Source organism: Schistocerca cancellata, chromosome 4 (assembly GCF_023864275.1).
Source record: "Schistocerca cancellata isolate TAMUIC-IGC-003103 chromosome 4, iqSchCanc2.1, whole genome shotgun sequence".
NCBI lineage: Eukaryota > Metazoa > Arthropoda > Insecta > Orthoptera > Acrididae > Schistocerca > Schistocerca cancellata.
The window spans coordinates 847,896,373-847,921,698 of NC_064629.1; the positions used below are offsets into that span (position 1 = coordinate 847,896,373).

At 36.6% G+C, this 25,326-nt stretch overlaps 1 protein-coding gene across 15 annotated transcripts in view; it reads right to left on the minus strand.

The window, feature by feature from the left end:
* Positions 1–25,326, minus strand: part of LOC126184959 (CTTNBP2 N-terminal-like protein) — a 230,048-nt gene that overhangs the window by 51,031 nt on the left and 153,691 nt on the right. For 2 of the 15 annotated variants that reach the window (XM_049927643.1, XM_049927644.1), the window contains exons 10-12: positions 22,676–22,815; positions 15,741–16,091; positions 3,393–5,364 (exon numbers count right to left, since the gene is read on the minus strand). In XM_049927643.1, coding sequence (XP_049783600.1) covers positions 5,329–5,364; positions 15,741–16,091; positions 22,676–22,815 — 527 coding nt within the window. In that variant the 3' untranslated portion in view covers positions 3,393–5,328. Of the gene's footprint in view, positions 1–3,373; positions 5,365–10,103; positions 10,157–15,740; positions 16,092–22,675; positions 22,816–25,326 lie in introns of those variants that run through there. The other 13 variants (XM_049927648.1, XM_049927641.1, XM_049927640.1 and 10 more) reach the window with 13 other exon arrangements.

The following is a 25,326-nucleotide window of genomic DNA, read 5'->3' on the forward strand; positions in this document are numbered from 1 at the left end:
CATAAAACCAAGACAGGTTTTAATGTCTTAATCACTAAATAAGTTATATTTACCATTTTTGCTGTCTTAAGCATTAGATAATAGATATATGAACTGTTGCTCATGACAGATGATTATTGAAAGAATTATATGAGCAGAGGATGCAAGTATGGCTGCAAAAGACATAAAATTTAATGTAAATGATTCAATGAACATCATAGTGGGCAACATCAATATGTGGCTCAAATACACAAAAACACATCATGTAACTGTAACAAAACATAGTACATATAATTGCTGGACCCAGATACCTCATACAGCCAACAATTTATAGTCACAAGATGATCAAATAATGAGCACTGTCAAATATGTTAAATTCCTGGAAATGAAGGCAAATATGTTTCCTTGGATGTTTCACATTCAGGTTCTACTGTAGAATGTGACTGCTTTTGGCTTCACTATAAGAATACTCTCAACTTCCAGAGGTAGTTTGTTTAATTTGCTTATTTTTACTGTATCATGTTCTGTAGCATCATATTGTAAAGTAACTGACAAGGAAACATAACCAAGTCGACCTTGGATTTTAAAGAGAAAAAGACACGCGAGATATCAGCTCCAGCAATTAATCCCGCACAATAATTTGGGCCATAATTCTGACAGTACACACTTATGACCTCCTGAATGTACAGCTTTTAAGTTTTGCACACACCAGATGTTTCTCATGCACTCCACACTGCAGCAGCCGCTTAATGCCAGACTGTGAAATATGGCACATCGGAGTGAGTAAGAGGTTTGTGAAAACTGTTTTGATGTCAGTAACATTGTGTCAAAGTGCACAAATTCTAACCTGCAGTTAACTCTTTGCTTTTAATGTTTTTATGTTACGATTCAGAAACAAAGTGTAAATGAAATAAATAAATGGTGTTATTAAAAAAGTAGCAAAGCACTATTAACACCAGTGTTGTGTGTTATTTTTCTTTGGATTTTAAAGCTGACAATGTTAAAGTGAAGTACATATGCAGGAAACGCACTATTCTTCAATGTGATTGGCAACATTAAATTTTAAACTGAAAATAATTATAAATCCATTTCATAATAATTATTTAGTTGCTTTGATTTACCCATTTTACTTTTGAGGAGTATATATAGCTGCCAAATATCAATATGAGAATATTGTTAAACAATATTGTATGTATATGTTTGCGAGATTAACATATAGTATACCATATTCAAATTACTCACCTATCTTTCACGTAGAAAAACACATTCTCAAACCAGATTTCATTACGTGTTCACCACACCTGTGCACCTTCCCCCTCCTCCTCCCTTGCCTTCAAAACCCTGCAAATATGCAGGCTCTGGTTGTCACATCACTGAAGAGCACATCACACTTAGGCAATAGGTGGCTGCAGTGGGGTGGAGCAATAACAAACAAACCGGTGTACATAGAAGTTTAAAATCTGTACTTTCAGAAGGTCATAACTGCGTAAAGTCAAAATTATGGCAAAACTTTTTGTGCAGAACCTGATATTTTGCACATGTGCTTTTTGCTCCTTGAAGTATGAGATTGAGTTGGTGATGTTTCCTTTCCACTGCAACTGCGCATGGTATTCTTATCCCACAATAGGACTATAATAAGGCTTTTAAGTGTCAGTTCACATACTTCATGCAGGATGCAGTTTAAACATTAACGAACAACATATTCATTCTAAAGCACATATCCATTAATAGAGTATTGGGTACTCTAGAAGAACTGCATTATTTTCTCATATAATAAATAAAATAAACCTATTTTGCACTTCTAATCTTTCTTGATCATCTTACAGAAAGATGTGCACTATTCTCTTGGTTTCAGCATAAATGAAAAATATGTTAGCAGTTATCCTCATATTCCCAAATATCTTTTTAAACTATTAAAAATTCCTTGTGAGTGTGTAGGGCCTTTTACAGTATCATAAAACTGAACACTTAATCATTTGGTCTACTACTGAGGATTTGCCATTACAAAATGTATCAGGTGCCTTACGTGAATCAAATAGACCTTTACAATCACTGAATTCCATGTCATTCTACTTTCTTTTCTGAGTAAGATCAGTTAGAGGGCAACTTGCATACTGCAGAAGGCAGATTAGAGATTAATGGCTCAGCTAGGTTATTAGTTGTTATGCAACTAGTTTAGTTGGACAATGTGACAGGGATACAGGTGTGTGTGTGTGTGGGGGGGATTAGCTGTGACTTTTCAATTAGTTAGTCTGTTCAGTCTCACATAGACCTTACTTGCAAAAAACATTATGAAGAGGAACCTGCTATTTTAACAAAAGATCGCAGAGACAATTAGAATATTTATATGGTTACATGGTGGCCATTTAAAGATTAGTAACTCACTGAGTATTTCTTTTCATGAATTTCTTTATAGTGTAGGAGTTGTTAACACGAAAACACTCTGATCTACATTTTGAAGAAAAAATGTAAGCATTCGCGTGAACTGATTCTGAGGAACCATCTAAAACCTAAATCAGTATGGTGGAATGGAAATCTGAACCTTTTTCCTAAAAGAACATGTACATTGCAAAAGTCAAAAGAACTACAATAGTTTATGAATATGTTGTGTGAACTCAAACTCATCCAAAGGTTTCATAAAAGTAAACAACACTTCAGGTGGTCTGCATTTTAAACAGTCAAGAGTGACACACAGAAGTGCCCCTGTAATATCAACTGGAAAAAAAGAGAAAGCATTTTAGACTGCATGAGGAAAGGCAAATGCAAAATGCATTTGTGGCACAAAAGCATACTACACCCCATGCATCATAGATGAAAGTGCACAAAGACAACAGGATATGCCTGAATACCATGATCTCACTGTACAATGACTTGCAATGTGAACAGAATGCTGTGAACAGTGTAAGTTTCATGAGCACACATGCTGTCACCAGAAACAATAATGGTAACCATTCTTATTAAATTTTTGTGATGAAAACTGCTCGAGTTATAAGAAAACAATTTTTATGCCCTTAAGTTGAATGATCTTAAATATACACAATTAAATTGGAATTAACTAATTGTAATTACACATGTGTTCTTATATTTCCATGCGCAGTGCTTACTTTTTCTTACGTACATTCTGTTTTTCCAAGGTTCACTTCAACCAGAGATGAAGTGCAACATGCCTTTCTACTTTTTTAATAAAGCACAGTTAGAAGCAAGGTTTCAAATCATTCACAACCATTACTTTAACTGCAACAGAAGAATAATAACCAAATATGTGAATGCAGAAAACCAGCACTTCAGGTGACTTTGCATATAAAACTAAATGCAAGACTTGCAAAATAAACCCTACAGCAGTGATGAAAATTCCAAGCAATTTTAGAAAGTGGAGGAAATCTAAAAATATAAACTTTAACAAAGGTCAAAATGCTTTGGCTGGCTCAAACAGCACTATAATATATGAAGCCTCAAGAAATTTGAACCTCAGAGAGAAGTTTAAATGGTAATATTTCTGTTATTACACAGAATGGTAATATTTGTACCCACATTTCATTGTCTTACACACCTGTTACATAACACCGCACCAATGTTCAAGTGTAATTATGAAATTGTGATAATGTGTCATACAGATTTATTGCTCACTGTGCACTTTTAACATCCACAAAATTAAAGAAGAATTTAAATAGCAGCTTATGGTGATATATAATGTCATTTCTAAAGTAAAAACAAAGAATGCAAATGAGTAGTTGGAAAGTTAGCTAGTCAAAGCCCACTGAAGAGCTGGTTTTGTGTTTAACAAAATGTTTTATTTTTCATTCACTGCAAAAGCTTTTATTGAAATTAACAATGCACAAAAAGCACTAGCAACAACATACAATTCTTTCACATACAAAATATGTTTTTTTTACAAGGGCAAGCTAGCAATTATGTACAAAAAAACTAAAATTCTACTCAGACCATGAGACACTTTCCATTATATTGCCCTATATCAAATAAAATGCACTACAAAATGACTAGTTCCAAAATCACCTCATTTTAATTGAGATGGTATAAAAAAACTATCGTATTCATACATTTTCATAGAAAATCATGCACAGAAGACTATACAAATATAGAGTAAGGAATGTCTAAAAAAATTGTCCTAATTATGTTCAAAGTAGATGGAAGACAAGCACAAATGAGAATACAGAATCACTGACCACCAATCACACTATAAAACAATCACTGCAATTTGTATATGTTAAAAATATCTTATTTCTACTGATGTTAGAACATAGAAAATGGTTTACATTCATATAAAACCGTAATCCTTGAATAATAATGAAGGAAAAGTGCCATTAGGTTAAGTACTGCAGCACTGTAAAATTATAAAAACTTCTGTACAATAGTTATGGACTTACATGTAAAATAAACATCTGATTATAATCACTCAGCATAAATAAGTGGCAGCAAAATTAATCAAACATTAAACTGATTTTCGATACTTTCGAAAAATTAAAGTAAAGTGTATAGAACAATTTAATATCATAATATCATAAAATACTTGACATGTAAATAAACCATATGAAGAGATGTTGAACTTCCCACATACGTGTAAATTTAGTTTAGGTTTTGTACATACTTATTTTTTGCTGCAAATATCACTAGGCCCGTAAGTCAGAGAGATTACCTCTGAATTTACTGAAAAGTTATTAAATTATGATTCTCTTAGATGAAAGAACAATAAAAAAGTAAACTGCACAATCATCATTATGACTTTTTATCACATTATTACTCTCCATATTATTTTTTATATTATGTGTTCTCTTAATTATGATGTATTTGTTACATTACAATACTAATACTCTCTTAGGAGTGAAGCAAGTGCTCTCTGACTTCTTCACAAATATAAAACTCAAGCATATAGAATTGTTATTTTTTAAATAATCAACATCAACAGAAAAGTGAATACTTATTGATTAACTACCTTAATAATGCATTCAACAATTTAACTGATTTAGACAATCATATGCTAGTGGCAATGGTAACTACAATGTATATTTCACTGAATATTTATAACTGACACAGTGACAATGATAAAAAATGAGTTTGCAAAGCACACACATACATTTTTAAAGCATAATAAAAACTTTTAAGTCTCAGATCAAACACAGAATGTTTACAAATGTTCTTATAAGAGCTATTAATTTTTAACATTATGCCAAACCAATGAATCTCTATTATCAGCATTTCAATAAGTTTTCTGTAAGTATCTGTTCATCTATTTCCCTTTCTGCAAGTTGTTTGAAAACCAATATATCAGTTCAAATGAAATTGACTTTTAGCATACAGCAGCTACGTGCTGAACTTTCTTTTGCATTCTTCCTAACTCCCAAGCATTCTGGATGGAAGTCTCCATACCTGTTGAAAGGTAAGCATGCATTTCATGCCAAGTAAGTAACAATGACACCACATTATTCTCACTCATTAGTAGCTGCAACAGTGAAGGGAAGTGAAGAATTATAACATGCAGTTTTCTAGCGCTAAGTAATAAGGCAGTCTTTGTACAAGGATATTAATGGCAAGGAATGTAAGGCAATGCTGTTAAGAACAGACAATTACAAGAAGGTAGTAATGACAAGATAATTTACTTACCATCTTAATAAGCTGATAGAATATCACAGAACCATTATGTGCATTACAACTGAAATATTTAACATGCAGTCTGAAGTGCAAAAGTCAAGTAAGGACAAAGATACATACATCAGATCCATGCTACAACTCACCAAATCAGACTCTTTAGATGTGGCCTTCACTTGACAGTTAGCTAAAACCATTATGACATTATTTGAAAGAGGAGAGGGAGGTGGGAGTGGGGATGGATAAGAAAAGAAACAGGAAGATCAGGGTTTAAGGTCACACCAACAATGATGTTGTTAAGACACAGAGCACAAGCTCAAAAAGGGGAGGAAATTGTTCATGCGCTTTGAAAGAAACCATTCTAGCATTCACCTTAAGCAAGTTAGATAAATCATGGAAGACAAACATCTGGATGTCAGGACAGGGATTTGAATCACCATCCTCTCAAATGTGAGTTCAGTATCTTACCACTGTGCCATAGCAATAACAGGTCATTTCTGGTTTTAAACAGGCTGAAATAAAAATAACAGTAGCTAACATAGTAAAAGAATATGTAAATAATGTCAAAAGACATACATTAGTGGTAAATGGGTCATCTAAGCAATTCATGTCATTAGTTGATGATAAAAAGTATTAGAAAAAGTATCCCATCTTGATGATAATTAAATAGGTAAGAAAGTTTTAGCTGGTGATATATATTTGCAAACCAAGACTGCCCATATTCGTTAAGACTGTTGAACAATATATATGTAAAACCTGACTTCATCCAGCAACATTATATGAAATGAGATGCCAAATAACAAATTTTCATTCTCGACATCATTTCGTATGTTTAACAAAACAATGGGACAAAAAAGAAATGGAACAACAATAATAAAATTAAAACTGACATTTTGAACCTGCTCATAAAAATTACTTTTGATAATGAACATATATAAATTCTATTATACGAAGAATGAAAATAAACACGGTAGATTCTCAGTAGATGGTTTGACTCCCTGGAAACCACTGGCACTGTTCTGTCTAAGTATATTAATATATAATCACCACATTAATGAATAGCTGCAATATTTAATTAACATGTTTATTATCAGACTCATATATAATGTGAATTATTCTGAGACTGACAGTATACAAGATGATTCTTCTTTCCCCTTCCCACATCTTGAAAAAGAGTTAGAGAAAATTATGTTTAGGTTCTCATCAAAAACACAGAGAAGTAAAATAATCTCTTTTCAATGCAGCTAAATTGATCACTCACATATTAAGAAACACATTTAGAGAATTTGGTGTGATGCTTTTACTACCCAGTCAAAGTAACTTTCAAATATGATATACCACTGCATAATATTATATCCTCACACATGGCCTAAGACTATATCAAGGAGTAAGTCTGTTGTGGACAACTACAAATGTCATGCAGATATCATCATAATGTATGTCAAATCAATATTCAGGAACTCAATGGGCAAATGACAGTTACTATTATGTAACAAGATACCTAAACAAACAAAAGTATTTGTAATCACTGACCTAGGTAGTTAAGGATAAATGCATTCAGTAATAGTTCTCAGTAAATTTATTTATCTTAATCTCAATATAAAGAAGCAGTCAGATATTTGGTTTCACTTTTTTAATAGCCATCAAATATCTATGAAAACTAAAGTTACTTTTTGTAGATCTGAAGATGAGTATTTAATAATGAAACCGGTTATACAGATGCTTATTTATATTATGAGCAAAGCAAATAAATTTACAGTGAAGCAAAAGTATATTGGCATTAACAAAATTGTACAGCATGTGTACATTCATTATCTACTGCTAATAGCTCTTCCAACTGCAGTGTTAAATAAGCTCTTCCAAATGCAGTGTTAAATATGTACACTGTCATAGTGTTTCAAATTTTACCACTAGTTCCATGAATCATGGATCTTGGCTAAGTGAGATGGTTTGTATGCCTCAACAATACGAACTGCCAATTCACAGGTACAAACCAGCTGGAAGGTTATATGTGGAGAGGTTAGGTTAATATATGGCTCCTGAAGAGGGATAACAGTTGGGATTACTGACTGATCTGGCCCTATAACATAAGCCACAATGGCCTTATTGAAAGCAAGGGGACATTACGACTATTATATTTTCTGATGATGTGCAACTCTATTGCACGGTTTAATAATGGTGGAATTCTTTTGCATAAAATATTCCAATGTAAAATAGTACCCAATTCTAATCTTTGGTTGGGGACTTCTCAGAAGGATGTTGTCATTAGGAAAAACCAAATCTAGTGTTCTTGGAGACATAGTGTAGACTATTACGAGCCCTTAATTGTGTAGACAGGTTAAGTAACTTAGAAAAACAAATGGATATATTGAAGTGAAGTAAACTGTCAGTGAAGTGCAGTGACAGAAAGATAAGGATTTCTGCTCAAATGAGTAAAGGGTTAGCAGCAGAAAATCAAATATGCATAATGCAGGAGTAGGTATAATAATGAAAAAGAAAACAAGAATATGGGCAAAACACTATAAAACATACATTGTAGTCAATGAATTATCATAACAAATATGTGACCCCCACAGTAGCACAAATAAACATAGCTACTAGATTTATAGGTGATAAGGTTGGGGGGAAAAAAGGTTAATATAAAAGAAATTATTCAGAATCCTTCAGGAAACAAAGACTCAGTTGTGATGGGGATAGCAGGAACAAGAAAAGAAGGAAAAGTAGCAGGAAAACATGGACTGGAGGAAGCACCCTGGCAAACACTTGCCCATAGCGAAATTTAATTATTGCAAACATGTCAACAACAAGAAAGTTAATGTTCTGTGGACCTTAATATGTCTGGCATGAGCAATGAATAGACCAAATTTCAAAAGGAACTTCAGCAAATATCTGGCTGTAACCATGCTGAAGCTACCACCTAATCACCAATGATGCACGATTTGGAACAGCAGCTGCGAACCTTACATGAAGACTGGACCATAACTTGAAACTGGGTTCTCCTGGATGCACATCTATCGTTTTATCACTGTACAACCTAATTCAATAAACTAGGGAGAGGAAAGACACTTTTAATGTTCTACCTAAATTAGCTGCTTTACATATCCACATCATAAATAAACAATTGCAAATGTAACCATTCTTATACCATGGATCCATTCCAAAAAAAACAAGAAGGTGGGAAGGTTGATATTCAAAGTTCTCTCAACAACGAGGCCATTAGAAACAGAGTACAAACTTGGGTTGCACAACTGATGGGAAAGAGATTGCATGGGTCGTTTCTAAAGAAATTATGACAGCATTTGTCTTAAAAAGTTTAATGAAACCATGGAAAATGTAAATCAGGATGAACAGACAGGGATTTTAACCCCACTTCTGAATGTAAATTCAGTATTTTAACCATTGCACCATGTCACTTACATATGACAAACAATGGACAGGAGCAATTTTCTGACTGTGATCTCATGGTACCGTTCATGTGTGGAAAGTCACCCAAACGTAGAAATCATTGAAAGTGGTGTATTATCTAACACAATGGCTACAATTGTGTTGTCATGAATTTTACTAATATTTATACATGCATGTCTTCCTATATGGGACACTTAAATCACAGTGATGTGGTGGTACTGATGGTGACTGAAGGTTAACTGATTTGAGTTCACATAATATGAGTTTCCATCATTCAAATTGGACCACAAGAGGTGGTAGTGCACAGTTTCTGACCATACTATACACCATTATCCTCAAAGAAACTTAATGTCAACAATTTCTGAACAGAACAAAAAGAACACTGCAAAAGGATATTAGCAACTAAACTAGCAACCGACTGCTTTCCTGCCTAAAAGTAGGCACTTTGAGGTGACATGGAGAGAGAGGAAGGTGACGGATACCCACAGACATCATGCCTAGAAAATTACACCAAACATTAATAACAAAGACAACACCTCAGTAAGTGTAAAAACTGGAAATCTGTAACACAGAAAGACAGCATTCTGCTACATATGATCTAACCCATCCGTGATGATTATTAAAAGTAATGCAGGTAACAGTATTTGAAGTACAGCTTTAAAATGCTATTTTCTAGCATCTTATAGCGAGATAGAGATGGGTAAGAGAGGACGGAACATTCATTCACTCATTCATTCATAAATCAAATAGGACATACAAAACATTTCTATAGTACTAGTACTGTTGTTGTCAACGTAAGGTTAACTTTCCTTGTGGAAAAGTAAATGCAGGTGAATGAAAGGGGTAATTATGATCAATAATGAATCACAATAACATGCAACTCCAATGTTTCAGCTCTCATACAACAAAATATGATTCACAACTCACTTAAAAGTACCTAAGCTTCTCAGTCAGTACAGGTATCATCAATTTCTCTCAAAAATTTAACTCTAATGTTCCAAATACAAATGGCCATTTTAAAGTAAGTGTTCTCTTAACATTCTGTTAATATCAATTACCAGAACATCACATATCAAGCCACAAATGGAAAAGAAACTCAACTTTTTAATACACACATTTAAAAATGCTCAATATCCTCCACTTCTACACGTCCCAGTCAGCATCACGACTGCCAAAAGAGAAAAAAACTGAAATAATTAAAGCTCAACTGCAATGAAATAAACAAAGAAAGTGAATTTCATAAATGACCAACACTATGCTCACATTACTGTAAGAACAAGAAAAAAGGGCAGAACTACCAGCTAGAAAGGACTTCGAGTAAGTAACAGTTGCTATTAGATAAGCAATTATGGAAACTTCCCTGGACTTGAAAATATGAATAAAGACCTATATAGACTGTCTTTTACAAGTTTCTCACTTCACAATTTATTACACTAATTTTTCCAAAAAGAAACATCAGTTTATAGCCCCTTCGTGTTGCCCTATTAGCAACAAGCTATATATAAGAAACATATTCTGCCTATACAAGCACGTACTGATCATGCGATGCCTCATAATTACATATGCGGAATTGCCAAGAATGTTGTGTCACTTTAACATTTATTAGTGTATACTGCAAGAGCTCCAGAAATAGTATGTGAGTCACAGCAAATAAAATTACACAAAATAAATATGAGTTGTTATGTGTACACTATGTCTTCATGCAGTGTTGCACCACCACCACCACCACCACCACCACCACCACCACCACCACATTCAACAGGTAGCTTCCAACAATCATTTCTTTTCCTTTTAAACAGTTTATCTGACAACAACCATTAGTTTCTAGGCCAAAATGATGTTTCACAAACATTACTCTTTACTGCTGTTCACTAATCTTACAAATTTATTAATGTAAGTGTCAAAAAACTTCCAAACTTGTTTGTGAATGTTCAGTAATTATATGTTAAAAACATCCTGAAAATTTGTTAATGAAATCAAGTACTTCTGAGCCTGGAGATGAAGATATCTAGTTTCAGCCCCACCAAAATCCCACTGAAAGGACTAAATGAGCATCATGTGTACTAGATATCCTACAGTACATCTATCAGTATACGTAATCACAGACAGTATTTTCCAAGTAACTAAAAATTAACAGCAGCCATTCCCTTACAAGAAATAAAGTACTAATACTTGAAATATGCCTTGTCAACTATAATGCAATATTACAGCTAGAATATGAAATTAATCGGGGCATGAAATAAATTCAGATTACCTTCCAACATTGCATAACTAACGGAAAAGTCTGTGCATTACACAGTGTACTTTTAATGTATGTTCAACTGTTGCTTTCCTGACTGATGTTACTCAAAACACGGCTCATTAATGATAAGTATATAATAAAGATGTTGCCACTTCAAAATATCATATCTGATATGGTTATAGTGATCATTAACACAAAAGTATATCCTGAAATTTCAACTACTAGTTTCAAGCCTGTAACATGCAGTGCATGAGGTCAATGCGGTTGCAAATCAAACAAGGGGACCTTGCTGATTAGCTGCTTTTGATTTCCTTCGCACTTACAGGATTTGAGGATCAGTGCCTGGACACCAGTTTCCTAAAGCAGTATAAAAAAAAAAAACTCTGAAGATCCACGCACTGTTAAGTATAAACTATTTTTAACATTGCTGGAATGCAGACAACTGTAACTGCATCCATAGAACTCCACCCCAGTAATCTTGAGTACAATGGTCTGATACTCACTTGCCAAAACTTTTTCTTTTACTTGAATTATATATTTATCAAACTGGAAAGTTAGTTAACAAATATTGAACCATATTTATAATATATATTAGGGCAGACAAAGCATAGCTTGCAAGTCACTGTACTCCGAGTGCTCTCCCTCCAACTTTACTTGTATGTGCTGCTAGGGCCATGCTGCAGCATACAATCCTCTTGTTTATCAGCAGTCCTGAGGGCAACATCTTTTCCACTGTTCCCTCAAAGCATAGCTTATCGCACCTTCACTCCCTACCTGACAGACATTGGTTGCTCTTAGCAATTTGTTAAGATCTACTCTCTTTAATATTGCACTATGACTCTGGTCATTTTGGTTGTTACTGTGGCTATTATGCTGGTTAATATTGTGGCTATTTTTTTGTTATGGTTCTTGAGAATGTTGAAATGAAAAAAACACTGAAAACCATGCTTTCAATGAGGAGTGGTGTATTGAGTATTTTTTGTGCACAATTCCAATTAAAACCTTGAAACATTTACGTGAAAGCAAAGGTAGTAATCTTGCTCAACATTTCTTTTCACTCAATGAAGCAATTCCTGCACGTTACTGTCCTGACGAGTGATTCCCTTTACTGGATAAGTTAAAAAAGAAAACAGTTGCCCGAACCATCAAGTCTTACAGGAAAGTGTTCAACTGGACTGTATGTGGTATGTTTAAAATTGGCAAAAGATCGGAAATGCTTCTGTAATGGCACACCTGCGATAGAATGTGCAACAGATATTTCAAAAATATCTGATGATGATGATGAACATTTAAAAACAGCTGCCTTCTTATTTACTTATTTTGGCTTTTAACACTGATCATACAGCAAGCAATAGCTATAACTCTACAGAGTTAACATAAAACTTGCTGCTTTGCAACCTAACACTGTGAAAGACACTGTCCTGATATGGATCATAGCTAAAAGGAACTACACAATCTCATTGGAAACTGCCAATGAAGGGTACTGATTGAATGGACCTCAGTCAACTACTAATTTTATTGTATTGCTGTAATGTGTAAAAGGTGGTGGGTAGGAATTACTAACTCACATCTGTATGTCTTCGAACACCAGTTTTGGATATTTTTAATGGTGATAACGTCATGCAACAAAACTGGTGGTTCCCAAAAATGCTCTGAAATTTGTACCACTGGTACACAAGCTTCAGTGGCAAAAACAGTTTTGTTGGCCATTTATGAAAAAAAGAGAATAAATTGTTTAACTTTTCATTGTATTATTCATTAAGAAGCATTACATGGGAACAGTGTCAGAATGCCGTTAGCAATAAAAATCAAGTATATAATACACTGACAAAGTCCATCACCATCTCATCGAAAATTGAAGCAACTTTTGGTAAATGCTGATGCTGAATATTATATTTCTTCATTTGAAATTCATTTTTGAGTGCAGGAAACTGTTTGGCTCTTTTTATTTTCTTTTGTTTATGCACTTATAAAAGAACTTTTCAAGTCTCTTAATTAAGAGGTATAATCGGACACTATGGAATTTGAAAATAAACTTCAGGATTCACTTTTTATCAGTATTATCATTTCTAACACACAAATCACTTATATAATTTGAATTCACATATTGGGAATAGGCTCACCATTCAGGATGACTTACAGTCATCCCCGTAATTGGCCGGAATGGCTGTTTCAGGACCGTGACAGCAATGCCCGAGACGAGTTGGAGGGGAAAGCACTTGCCGGAGGAGAATGGCTCATGATATGCATTTGGCCAGGCCAAATATCTTATTCTCTATTTCAAGTTTCTCATTTTTGTACCAAATTTTAATTGATTATGAATACTCGCATTTCCATGTGACTAGAAATTAACAAAAGAATGTGTGTTTTTATTAGAAAATTATTATTATTATTCAATGTTTATTAATTAACATTTCAATTTTATAATAAACACAGAATTCAAATAGAAGTAAAAAGATGCAACTAGTGAGAAACTAATCAACAACCTTGCGATTACAAAGTTAGCACACAACACACACACAGTTCAAGGTGACTGACTGTTTGATACAGATCGATATTATTTTTACTTAACAGTGATATGACCTTAATAGTCTCAAAGTTAATTTTCTCAAGTGCATTTGTACCGTTTTAGGAAATTGATGTCCAGATATTGATATTCAGATCCTTTAATTATGAAGAAAATTGAAGAAAGCCAGTCCATAGAGTCTCCTTAGTAAGTCGTCTAATGGCCCTGAACATTATAAAAATGACAATTATACAACAGAGTAAGGAGAATCACTAAACTTCAAAAGAGAATACTTGATTCCCCTCAAGGCTGATACATATTCAAAGTCCCTTTAATTCTCTAACAGCCACCTTTGTCTTAAAATAATATGAATGTTTTGAAGAGAGCCACATCAAAAAAATAATGAAGTGAAAATTTAAGAAAACAGTTTCCACTGTCACCTATTATTTGCCTACCTACATGAATAAGTGATACTGGTAACCATACTTTTTTAAAGCTACTCAGTACTTTTAATTTCTTGTATCAAGTAGTTACTAGAAGGTCTTCATATGTATTTCTGCTACCGTAAGTAAACAGGTCAAATTCCAAGATCTGTATCAATTTAACTACGCCAAAAATACCACTGCAGCTTCTGGAAAATTTCTGTTTCTGAATTCCACAAGGCACTCAACACTGGATAAAAATTAGCTTCAATTAAGTTGTTTCACAGATTTTAAAATGAGTCTGATCTCCACTAGGAAATAAGACTTCAGTAACTTGCACATGGTAAACTCTTTGCATTACCATGCATTTGGCATATTCTTTATATGCTTTGGAATAAATCTTGCAGGGCACAGCCCCAATTCAATAATCTAGACCATGTAACAGTCGTTTTTTTTTTCCTAACTACATACAGTAATTTACGCAGTATCAATGCTGGTATCAATACATATGACAAAGACATTTTGTATCTTTTACATCCCAGAAATAACACTAGAATTAAAAATGTGGTCTCTTAGGAGTGAAGACCACGCTTTTAATAACAGAAATCTAGGAATTAGTCTATAATCATTAAACCATCAAACCTAATTGGCATGTCCCAAATAAACACACCTGGAAGCCATGACTGGCAACTACTGAATAAAAATTAAAACAAGCACATATCACACATCTTAACAGAAGGAGAATTGCAGGACTGTGAGTTTAAGCGACTGTTTTAAGTATAAAGACTACACAACCCATCAAGCATTTAATTCCAATCTTCCCAGTTTTCTCTTGCTATATTGAGCTTAAAACAATGATGAGCGCACACGTAACTAAATGCAATATATTATCACCATAAATATTAAAACAGTAAATGATAAATAAACTAAGAACATGCACTGCATTGAAACACTGTGTGCTATAAACGCAGTTATACTACAGAAAAACGTTTTACGATGTGGCAATATGAACAATTTTCCAATGCTAAATGAATGACAATTCTGTCATCCGTGTAACAATACCAGTCTAAATTGGCTATTATGAGTTAAATAAATGTATAGGACAAGATATTACATCACATTAACAGCCATTAAACAGTTTACATTCATTATAAGCACAAAACAAAAACCATCAACACAAGACATTAAGAAAAAGGGGATATTTACTTGTGTGTGTTTTGTCTAAACATAATTTCTCACAGGTAAGAGGGAGACAGGTAACCTAATTTCTTTTTGTGGAAAAAAGTAACAAAAAAGTTCATGTCACATCAGTAGCTCAAACAAAATTTTGAGGAAAGGAGGTAGGAGGAAAATTAAAGTGGACTGAAGAAAGCAGCAATTCACCAACCTGCCATATTTCACCAGTAATTGGTACCCAGTGCAAACATGATAAATGACTATAGGAAATTTAAGCTTTTTTACCTGCTCCCATGGAACAAAGAATTTTTTGAAAATCTGCTAACTCCTGCCCTAAAATTTCTAAGCTTTGACCAGAAAGATTTTCATGCAGACGTGCACTGCCTGTTTCCTCTTGAGAACCCACCTGTGGTTCTCTCCTATTCTCATGCACTTCACCTTCCTGCACTTTTTCTTTGGCAACTGCATATTTCTTCTTTCCGTCCACAGCTTCAGAAGTGTTGGATGAGGGCTCAGATCGTCTTACAACAGCTTCTTTCTTTGGTGGCACTATAGGTTTATTTGGAGGTACAGGAGGGGGAACACCCCTGCTGGGGGCAGCTACTTTTTTGGGAGGAGTTTGAGTCTCCGGCTGAACAGCAGTACTAGATGTCACATGAAACATTACTTTGTTACCCTGAGATGCAAACACCTTGGAGCTTGGTGATGTCGTCAGACTGACACGTGGTGTTACTTGCACTACCTGTGCACGTTTATCCTGAAATAGGGAATAAAGGAACTGTGTAATTACAATAAGAATAAAGATATCATGCTACAAAATGGATGTACACTCAGTAACTTCTTCTGATATGGTAGGAGTCTTACTACCAAACAAACAACACTGGTTACAGAACATTGTCATCAGAAACCACATACAGACACAGAAAATACAGTAACTGCAGCATGCAGAAACCTGTGAGTTGTCTATAAAATGCCATCTTTAGTTTGCATGAGAAGAAGGATGACTGAGGACTCCCCAGTGGCAGCAGGGGGAGGAGGGCAGGGGTAGCTAGAAGTTTTATTTTTTCTGTTGTAAGAAGCGAACTTTCATTTTGAAAGCTGAATCCGTTTTTCATTGCTCTGTTAATAGTCTGCAATGACAACAATCCAATTCCTCTTCTTTTCTGTCAATAAGAAGGGCCTTTTCATTACAGAATATATTTTTATATCTATAATCCTCGACTGACAGAGAGAAAAATCGAGTCGACTTATGACAGACACTGCCAAACAACCCTGAAATTGGTCTTAAACATGCAGCCATCCTGAGAACGTCAGCTGGTTGGCATCACAACAATTTTTCATTCATCCCATTTTTGAGATTTAGTGTTGTAAATGAAAAATTGGACAGCTGTGGGCTGTAAGTGTCAGTGATAAAAAAAACTGAATGGTCAAAAGTTATTTGCTACACCGGCTTAAAAATAAATTATCTAATGGTGATTAAATTAAATCAGAATCATAAAAAGTAGGTAATGGAACAAACCCAAATGCTGAAAGTATTATTATGATGATTTTCAGGTCTTCTGTAATTATTAAATATTCTTGTATCTTCATGATGTCCACTGATCAGTACTGAAGGTACAAATTTTCCTTGTTTTTAAATTGTTTCATGTTTTGGTTGGAATATCTCCAATTTGGGAAATTTACCTTATTACATTTTTATAGATTGCAACTCCCATGAGACCGCCTTGGGTTGCAAGGCTGGTGCCACACTGAAAAGAACAGGCTGCACACTATCAGACCTGAAGCATTGTCTTCCAGGTTGCCATATGAAGACTATGTACGATCTTCGATTGTTAATAACTTCATAATAAAGTACCTACTACATGAAGATGTATTTCGGAATTTTCTAGACTAACTAATTGTTTCTCAATGCAACAATTTAAAAAGAATACTGTTGAAATGCATCCAATTACTATCAGCAGCAGCCTAATTACCACAACCGAGCCCCGTCTTTGTGAACATTAACCTAAGCAGACAGTTTGTGACCATCATCTGATGTGTGAACTAACTTGACTGCAACATATACCACTATGAACACTAGGCATAAAACATAAAGAATAATAATTGTTATTGGTCACACTCATTTTTATGGAAATGTCCCTAAAGACTGTTTACAATTCCATCTGTACATTTCGTTACTGTGTGGAGAAAATTTTATAAAAGCTCACTGTTTAACTGAAAAAAAAATCCACTAGTATATAAATAAGCATTCAATATATGACCCACACTACAGCATTATACAGTATTGATTACAGGTATTGCAGGTCCAGTGAGCATTACCTACCAAAGGAATACATAAACAGAAAAATGCAGATGAGAGTGCACTGCCAGATATCAGAAACAAATTGGGTGGTTCATTAATCAAAGTGTTGAACCTACTACAATGCTCTCTGTTGGTTATCCACTTTGGTATTACCATGGAATAGCTGTCAGATTAGATTCTAGTGTGGCATCACTTGGTGTCCTCTAGTTGCTTTTTTGGCAATTTAGAAACACAATGACAATTTTTAAAACTGATTTTTCTCACATAAGAGACTCAACTTTGTTTTCTTCGCCAAATCCTCAAGTCTTTTTAACGTAAACTGCAACCAAAGAAATCACTTTTTATCTGGCAATGGAAAGTGCTGGCAGAATATATATAATTTAGGAGAAAAGGTAAGGAGTAACCAATAGTAGAGGTGTTGGGTCGGTAACAGGCACATAAAGGCTGAAAACCTACCAGTTCTTGGATGAATCTTTTCTCGATTTAGAATATGGACACACACACACACACACACACACACACACACACACAGGAACGTGTGTGATCGATACATTATGCCAGCTGAAAACAAACTGTTGGTACTGCAGCTCTGCAGGTTGGGCTGGGATGATGTGTTATTTCAGATGCAGTGGGAGAGGGCAGAAAGTAACTGGGAAATGGGAGGCAGTGGAGTGGGAGACAGGAGAGAGTAAGTGGGAAGTGGGAGGGAGGACTGTGAAAGGGTGCCTGATAGCTCCAATAAAGGCAACAGGTGTACAGGACAGTAAAGCACGAAGGAGATGCAACAGGTGTGTATAGCATAGGAAAGTGACTCATGGTCACCGTCATCTGTGAGGAACAGATTGGGAAGAGCTGATTGAATGGGATAAGGTGTGGATGCAGGTGTAGGTGAAGATGGATGTGAGGTAAGGGGTTAGTGGAGATTGGGGTGTGTGGCGAAGACAACTCTTATCTACTTAGTTCAGGGAAGATGGTGTTGGGGCAAGGATAGAGATGGCACAGATTCTGAAGCAACCATTTAAATTGAGCATGCTGCTCTCAGCAGTGTGCTCCACTACTGGAATATGACCTGTGTGGCAAGGAGCTGGGAGCAACTGTGGCATAGGAATGGACCACTGTGTTGCATACACTGGGTGAATGGGAGAATACCATCATAGGAGGTTTGGGAAGGTCTATAAGTAGGATATTCCTATTTTTGAGCACGAGGACAGTGAGTCAAAACCCTGGCAAACGATATGGTCAAGTTGTCCCAGTCCAGGGTGATACTGGTGCATCTTCGTAACTGATTCTCGGGGTTGGTGGGTGTTGGAGAGGAGAGAGAGGTGTGTGTGTGTGTGTGTGTGTGTGTGTGTGTAAGGGTCTGCAGAGCATGTTTTAGGTACAGTGCCTGTCTGTAGATGCCTCTGTGAGACCTTCAGCATACTGAGCAAGGGATTTCTTGTCACTGCAGATATGCCAACCTCAGGTGGCCAGAATATACAGCAGTGATTTTTTGGTGTGGTAGAGATGACAGCTGTCCATAGGCAGGTACTGTTGATGGCTAGTCATCTTCATATGGACAGAATTATGGATGGAGCCCTCAGAAAGATTGAGGTCAACGTCCAGGAGGGAGGCATATTGGGCTCAGAAGCACCAGGTGAAGCAAATGAGAGAGAAGGTATTGAGGCTATGGAGGTATGACGACCCGGTGTCTTGGCCTCGGGACCACATTCTATGGCACAACCTCTCTCAGTCCTTTACCACATGGCTCATATCCCAGTGTAAGTCCCAGGCTCAAGACTTTCCCAATTCACCCAACCAGCACATCCTACTAAAGCCTTGTCACAGGCCGGTCCTAATCTATCAGAGGCAGATCTACCTGTGGGAGCAGCCAAATCACATACCAGCTCTGCTACAATTTCTGCACAACATTCTATGGAGCCATGAATACTAACCAGCTATGGCGTAACATACTACTGAGCACAACAGGCTTGATTTCAATGGTTGCTTCAGTGTGTTATCTTGATCCTCTCCACCAATACAAAACTTTTACTATGAAAATTATGAATAGTTTTTCAAAGCTTTGGACGTATCTTGTAAAATATTAGACCGACTGATAGTGTGACCTCCAATGACTAATTGCAGGAAATAAGTACAACATATATGGGAAATGCCAAACCAGCAATTAGACGCAAAAGGCTGCAGCACATGACAATACATCAATGACACATTGAAAATATGGACAAGCAATTTACTTACCCAATCAACTTTTGTCAACCTATTCATTCTTCCTGTAGGACATAGATGTGATTGTAATGTGAACAGGCAAATAACTAGCAACTCTCCAGCCTTTTTAAAAGACACATGGCAACAGCAAACAAAGCAAGCACAGCAAATTTACACCTCATTTTAGTGTTGTATGCAGCTGATGGTAATCCCTGATTCAAATGATTCCCCAAAACTACTTCAATTCAATAGCCATTCCAGCTTGCAGCTTTTTTATACACAGAGAGAAAAAAATGCAACACACTCAAGGGCTGTGTTCAGTGGCACCAGAGTATGATATGTATGTACTGAGAGGTTGTAGTGTGACATTTGTCACGGCCACCGGCGATCAGATGGCACTCGACAGGCCTGTCTGTGCATCTTCTGTTTTGACTCTGCTGGCAGTAACTGTGTTGAGTTTAGAAGCAGACAGTGTTTACAACATTAATTCTAGGGTACAACCGTGTCTCACAGGGGAGTACGTACGCGTACTGAACAGCTTCAGTCATTTGAACAGGGACCCTTTTACTGATGGATTGCTGCACATGCTGGCCACATTGTATCGGTTGTGTGATGCTGCTTTCAACAGTGGCCTGTGGAACATTCCCACACCTGTTGACCAGGTTCTCGATGTCTATGTATTACAGGGCTTCACAACATACGTGCTCACAGAGCAAGCTGTGAGCAGCAAGGCGCGAGCACGGAGCAGCGCGAGCACGCTACCCCCACTACCGGACCAGAGCGGAGAGTGGGGAAAGTCACGTGGGGCACACAACAGATGCCGCCAGTCAATGTAAATCCGCGGCCACCTGCAGGGATATCGCTCACGAATTATTACTGCGACAAATGAAACAAATAAAGGAGAATGTACACGTGCCACATAATTTTATTAGCTTAGTGTATGCCTCTACATTCGCATTAATTTGTGAACTGTTACACAATAAAAGGTGTCACTGAAGTGTGGGATTCTCGGTTATCTTGTACTTTTTGCCCTTTACAATTGCGTCTATGTTCGGAGTAATTGTTCTTGTGCATTTTAGGTGCAGAGTGCAGTTTAAATTTCGATCAGACAATGTGTTTCTCAGGCGCGTCTTGTTACATTTCATTGCAGAGAACAGTTGTTCACAAACATACGTGGAACCGAACATTGATATTATTGTAGCTGCCAGTTTGTGCAAACGAGGAAATCTATCCTGAGGGAAGTGTCTGTAGAATTCCAAAATGTTTTTCTTGTTCTGAAATTTGTCTCTGTATTCTCTGTCACACTGCAGGTCAATAATTTCTTGTTGCAGCTCAGGACGAATCTCTTAAATATTCGCTGAATATGGAGAGAACAGATCAAAATCACTGTCTAGTGCTGTCAGATCTTGAAAGCGCTGATCAACTAAACTATGTGAATAACGTTCACAGTCTTTGTGAACATCTTGCATGGATGATAATTTAGGAAAATGCGCTAGGTTTCCTGTTTCCAGCTGACTCACCCAAAGTGTCAATTTCATTTTAAAAGCTTGTATTTGATCTATGAAATGAGTAATTAGCAGATCTTTACCTTGTAGTAAAATGTTCAAAGCATTCAGATGGCTAGTTAAATCTGCTAAGAACGCGAGATCACATTCAAACGTGCGCACGCATTTCCCCTCCCTCCCTACTCCGCGACCTTGCACCTGCTCGCGAGCACGTGCCTGAGCAGACGCGAGTACTCTCGCTCAAAACCAGCCAGTTGTTAAGCCCTGATGTACTACATACACAAGTCAAGATGACACATTGTGTGAGTGGCAGTGGCTGTTCAATCATTACCCCAGGACAAAATCTGGGCACATGTTGCACATTCTATGTCATCAGAGGCAACTGGGAACTGCCTGTTAGCAGAGGGATTAGGATCACGTACGCTTCTGGCGAGGTTGATACCACAACAACATCAAGTATAGCAGCTATGGTGTCATGAAAGAGGTGACTGGGAAGTGGAATGGCACTCTGTTGTCTTCAGTGATGAGAGTAGGTTCTGTTTGTATGGGAGTGATGGAAATATACGTATGTGGCGTAGACCTGTTGAGCAGCCTATTACAAAGCACATTCACCCAAGACACACAGGTCCCATCCCAGGCTTCATGGTGTTTGAGACCATCTGTTACAATTCGTGATCACATTTAAGGCTTCTACATTGCACAGGCCATTATCCCCATGCTACTGTCATTTCTGTGGCAAGAAGATGGTGTGCTTTTCCAGCAGCACAACACATGTCCACTTAAGGCTGCTGCAACACAATGAGTTCTTCGTGGCATACAACAACTGTCTGGGCTTGCAAAATCACCAGACCTTTCGCCAATTGAACACATCATGAAGCAAGAACCTACTCTCATTCTCCAGGGTTGCAAGAATCACTACTGAAGGCACAAGGTCCTTGGGAAAATCTACCACAGGATGCTATTTCACACCCGATGATCATGCAAGCCTGCATTGTTGTCAGAAGGGGTACACTGTGTATTGATGTGACCGAGCATGCTTTATGGTGACGTGTGCTTCATTTGGTCTGAATTTGTTATCATATACTCCTACAATGATTAACTACCTGTCACCTCAACTATCATTAAAATGATCTTGTCCTGTAGCACATATAATTATTATATTGTCCTTCAGGAATGGATCTCTGAGTAATTTTCAGAGAAGCCTATCATTATTATTTAAATCTGCCATGCTTAGAGTGTGTACTGAAAGGAATATACCATTTTTAGAAAATTGGTAATACTTAACCAAAGTAATGTAGATAAAACATATGAAACATAAATAAAACTTGCCTGTGTCACAAGTTGTTCAGCAGTCGTGGCCATCCAGTTTCCTGATGGTGGTGCAGATCTTGCATCAGATGTTGTAGTTGCAGAAAAAGGGGCTGTCCTTAAACCTTGTCCTGGTGAAACAGAGCGGGCAATGCCTGTTGCTGCAACAGTTGAAAAGTTTACTTATTAGCTGATAGTACAGGTAAACAAAATTTGACTGACTAGAGAAGGGGGAAAAATAGGAATGCTCCTACTAGTCTCTGCACAATGTTAGTGCTTTTTTACATCAGAAACTGTGGAAAGACATAAATACTGGAATTGTCTGTTCTATTTCACACCTTCAAAGTTTCAGACAATATTTCAACATAAAATGCTTAAGCTGTTATTGAGAAATGAATTGTGTATGGAAGACTGCAGGAAATGCTGTGCATGCTTAGGCATATTAAGATATACCTGTCTTAATGTTCGGATATCGATGGAAGAAATTTTATGGCTGATGTTGTCTTTCAGTTTACGTATAGTGTGTGGATTTGTTTCACAGACCTTGCTCTTCAAGTGTCCACACAGGAAAATGTCACATGTTGTTAGATCTGGTAAACTTCGTGGCCATAAATGTTTGCCGACAGTTCGTTTCTCAGTGAAGCCATCATGGACTCATACCAGGGATATCTTACTTATGTGGCTTGTTGCCCCATCTTGCTGGAAGAAGCAGTATTATCTTTCATATTCTGTGTGAGCTGAGCACAACATGTATCAAAAATTTCCATTTATGCAACCATCTTCAGGGTAGTGTAAAAAAAAATATCGGTCCAATGATGCCCATTCCTGTTACATCACATCAAATGCTGATTTTTTTCATCACGGAGTGGTTGCTGACACAACACAATGTTATGGTTCTCTGTTGCCCAGTACCTCACATTCTGTGAATTCACATGACTGGAAAGATGAAACCATGCTTTATCACTCATGATGTCATGGAATGAGTCTAACAAAACATCGCTGATGTCATTCAAAAGCTACATACAGTAATTTGACTGTTATCCTCCCACGATCGCTACACAACCACCGCAAAATATGGCTTCAAATTAAGAATTTTCAATATCCACTGGCAACTTCCTAGTCCTCCTACTTACATGCACCTGTTGGGCCAGTTTATGTGTATGCTTCTTTGGGCTTTGAATAATTCTTCAGTGAATGTCTGCAACATCTTATGGTGTGTGAACTGAAGGAATTATTTGTCATTTTACGTTTTGCACAGATCTGTAGATGCACCAATTTTTATACAGACACAGCTCTCTCTGCTGGTAGTCCTCTATCTGGATACTTGATGCCAAAAATTTTGCAAGTTCCCTTAATTGAACCTGTTCTCAGATGTTTCCACAATTTCAACTCTTTCTTCTATTGAGAATGTCATTTTGCAGACTTCAAAGAGAAACGTCCAACTTCACTGATGAAATTAAGTTAAATGCTGACAGAAGAATGCCAGCAATTGATTACTGCATTAAACTGCCCACTGTTGTCGTCGTTTACTCTATTTCAGAGATCAAAAAATGACTGCATTTGAGTTCAAAGGGGAGGTGGGCTACTTTTAACTGTGTCACCCTGTGCTTCTACTGTTGCAACATGTGCTGTGTACAGACCAGATAACCACAACGTGGATTTACATGGGCCTTATTTTAAAGTAATGTGCAACCATGGTAATCTTGCTATCAACATTGTTACAATAGGCAGTAATGGCAAGGAAAGCGTTTCTGAAGAAGAGAAATTTGTTAACATTGAGTATAGATTTAAGTGTCAGGAAGTCATTTCTGAAAGTATTTGTATGGAGTGTAGCCTTGTATGGAAGTGAAACATGGACAATAAATACTTTACACAAGAAGAGAATAGAAGCTTTCGAAATGTGGTGCTACAGAAGAATGCTGAAGATTAGATGGGTAGATCGCATAACTAATGAGGAGGTATTGAATATAATTGGGCAGAAGAGGAGTTTGTGGCACAACTTGACTAGAAGAAGGGATCGGTTGGTAGGACATGTTCTGAGGCATCAAGGGATTACCAATTTGGTACTGGAGGGCAGCGTGGAGGGTAAAAATCATAGAGGGAGACCAAGAGATGAATAAACTAAGCAGATTCAGAAGGATGTAGGCTGCAGTAGGTACTGGGAGATGATGAAGCTTGCACAGGATAGAGTAGCATGGAGAGCTGCATCAAATCAATCTCAGGACTGAAGACCACAACAACAACATCAAAAAGATAGGCTAATGGGCAATGGAGGTGGTATATTTGTGGTTGTACACAAGAAACTCAAATTCACCAAGATAGAAATTGAAGCAGCATGTGAGATTGTTTGGGCATGACTCAGCATCAGGGGTGGGCATAAAATGATAACTGGGCCCTCAAGTCATCCACCAGACTCAAATCCTGATGCAATTGAAAACTAAGGAAAATATCAGTTGGCTTGTATGTAAGTTCTCCAAATATACTGTAATCATTGGTGGAGACATTAATCATTCAACAATCAATTGGTAAAATTACAGTTTTGTTAGCGGTGGGTGTGATAGAGACATCCTGTGGAACATTTACTAGATGCTTCCTCATTATATATATATATATATAAATGTCTGCTTGTGTCTGTGTATATGAGGATGGATATGTGTGTGTGTGCGAGTGTA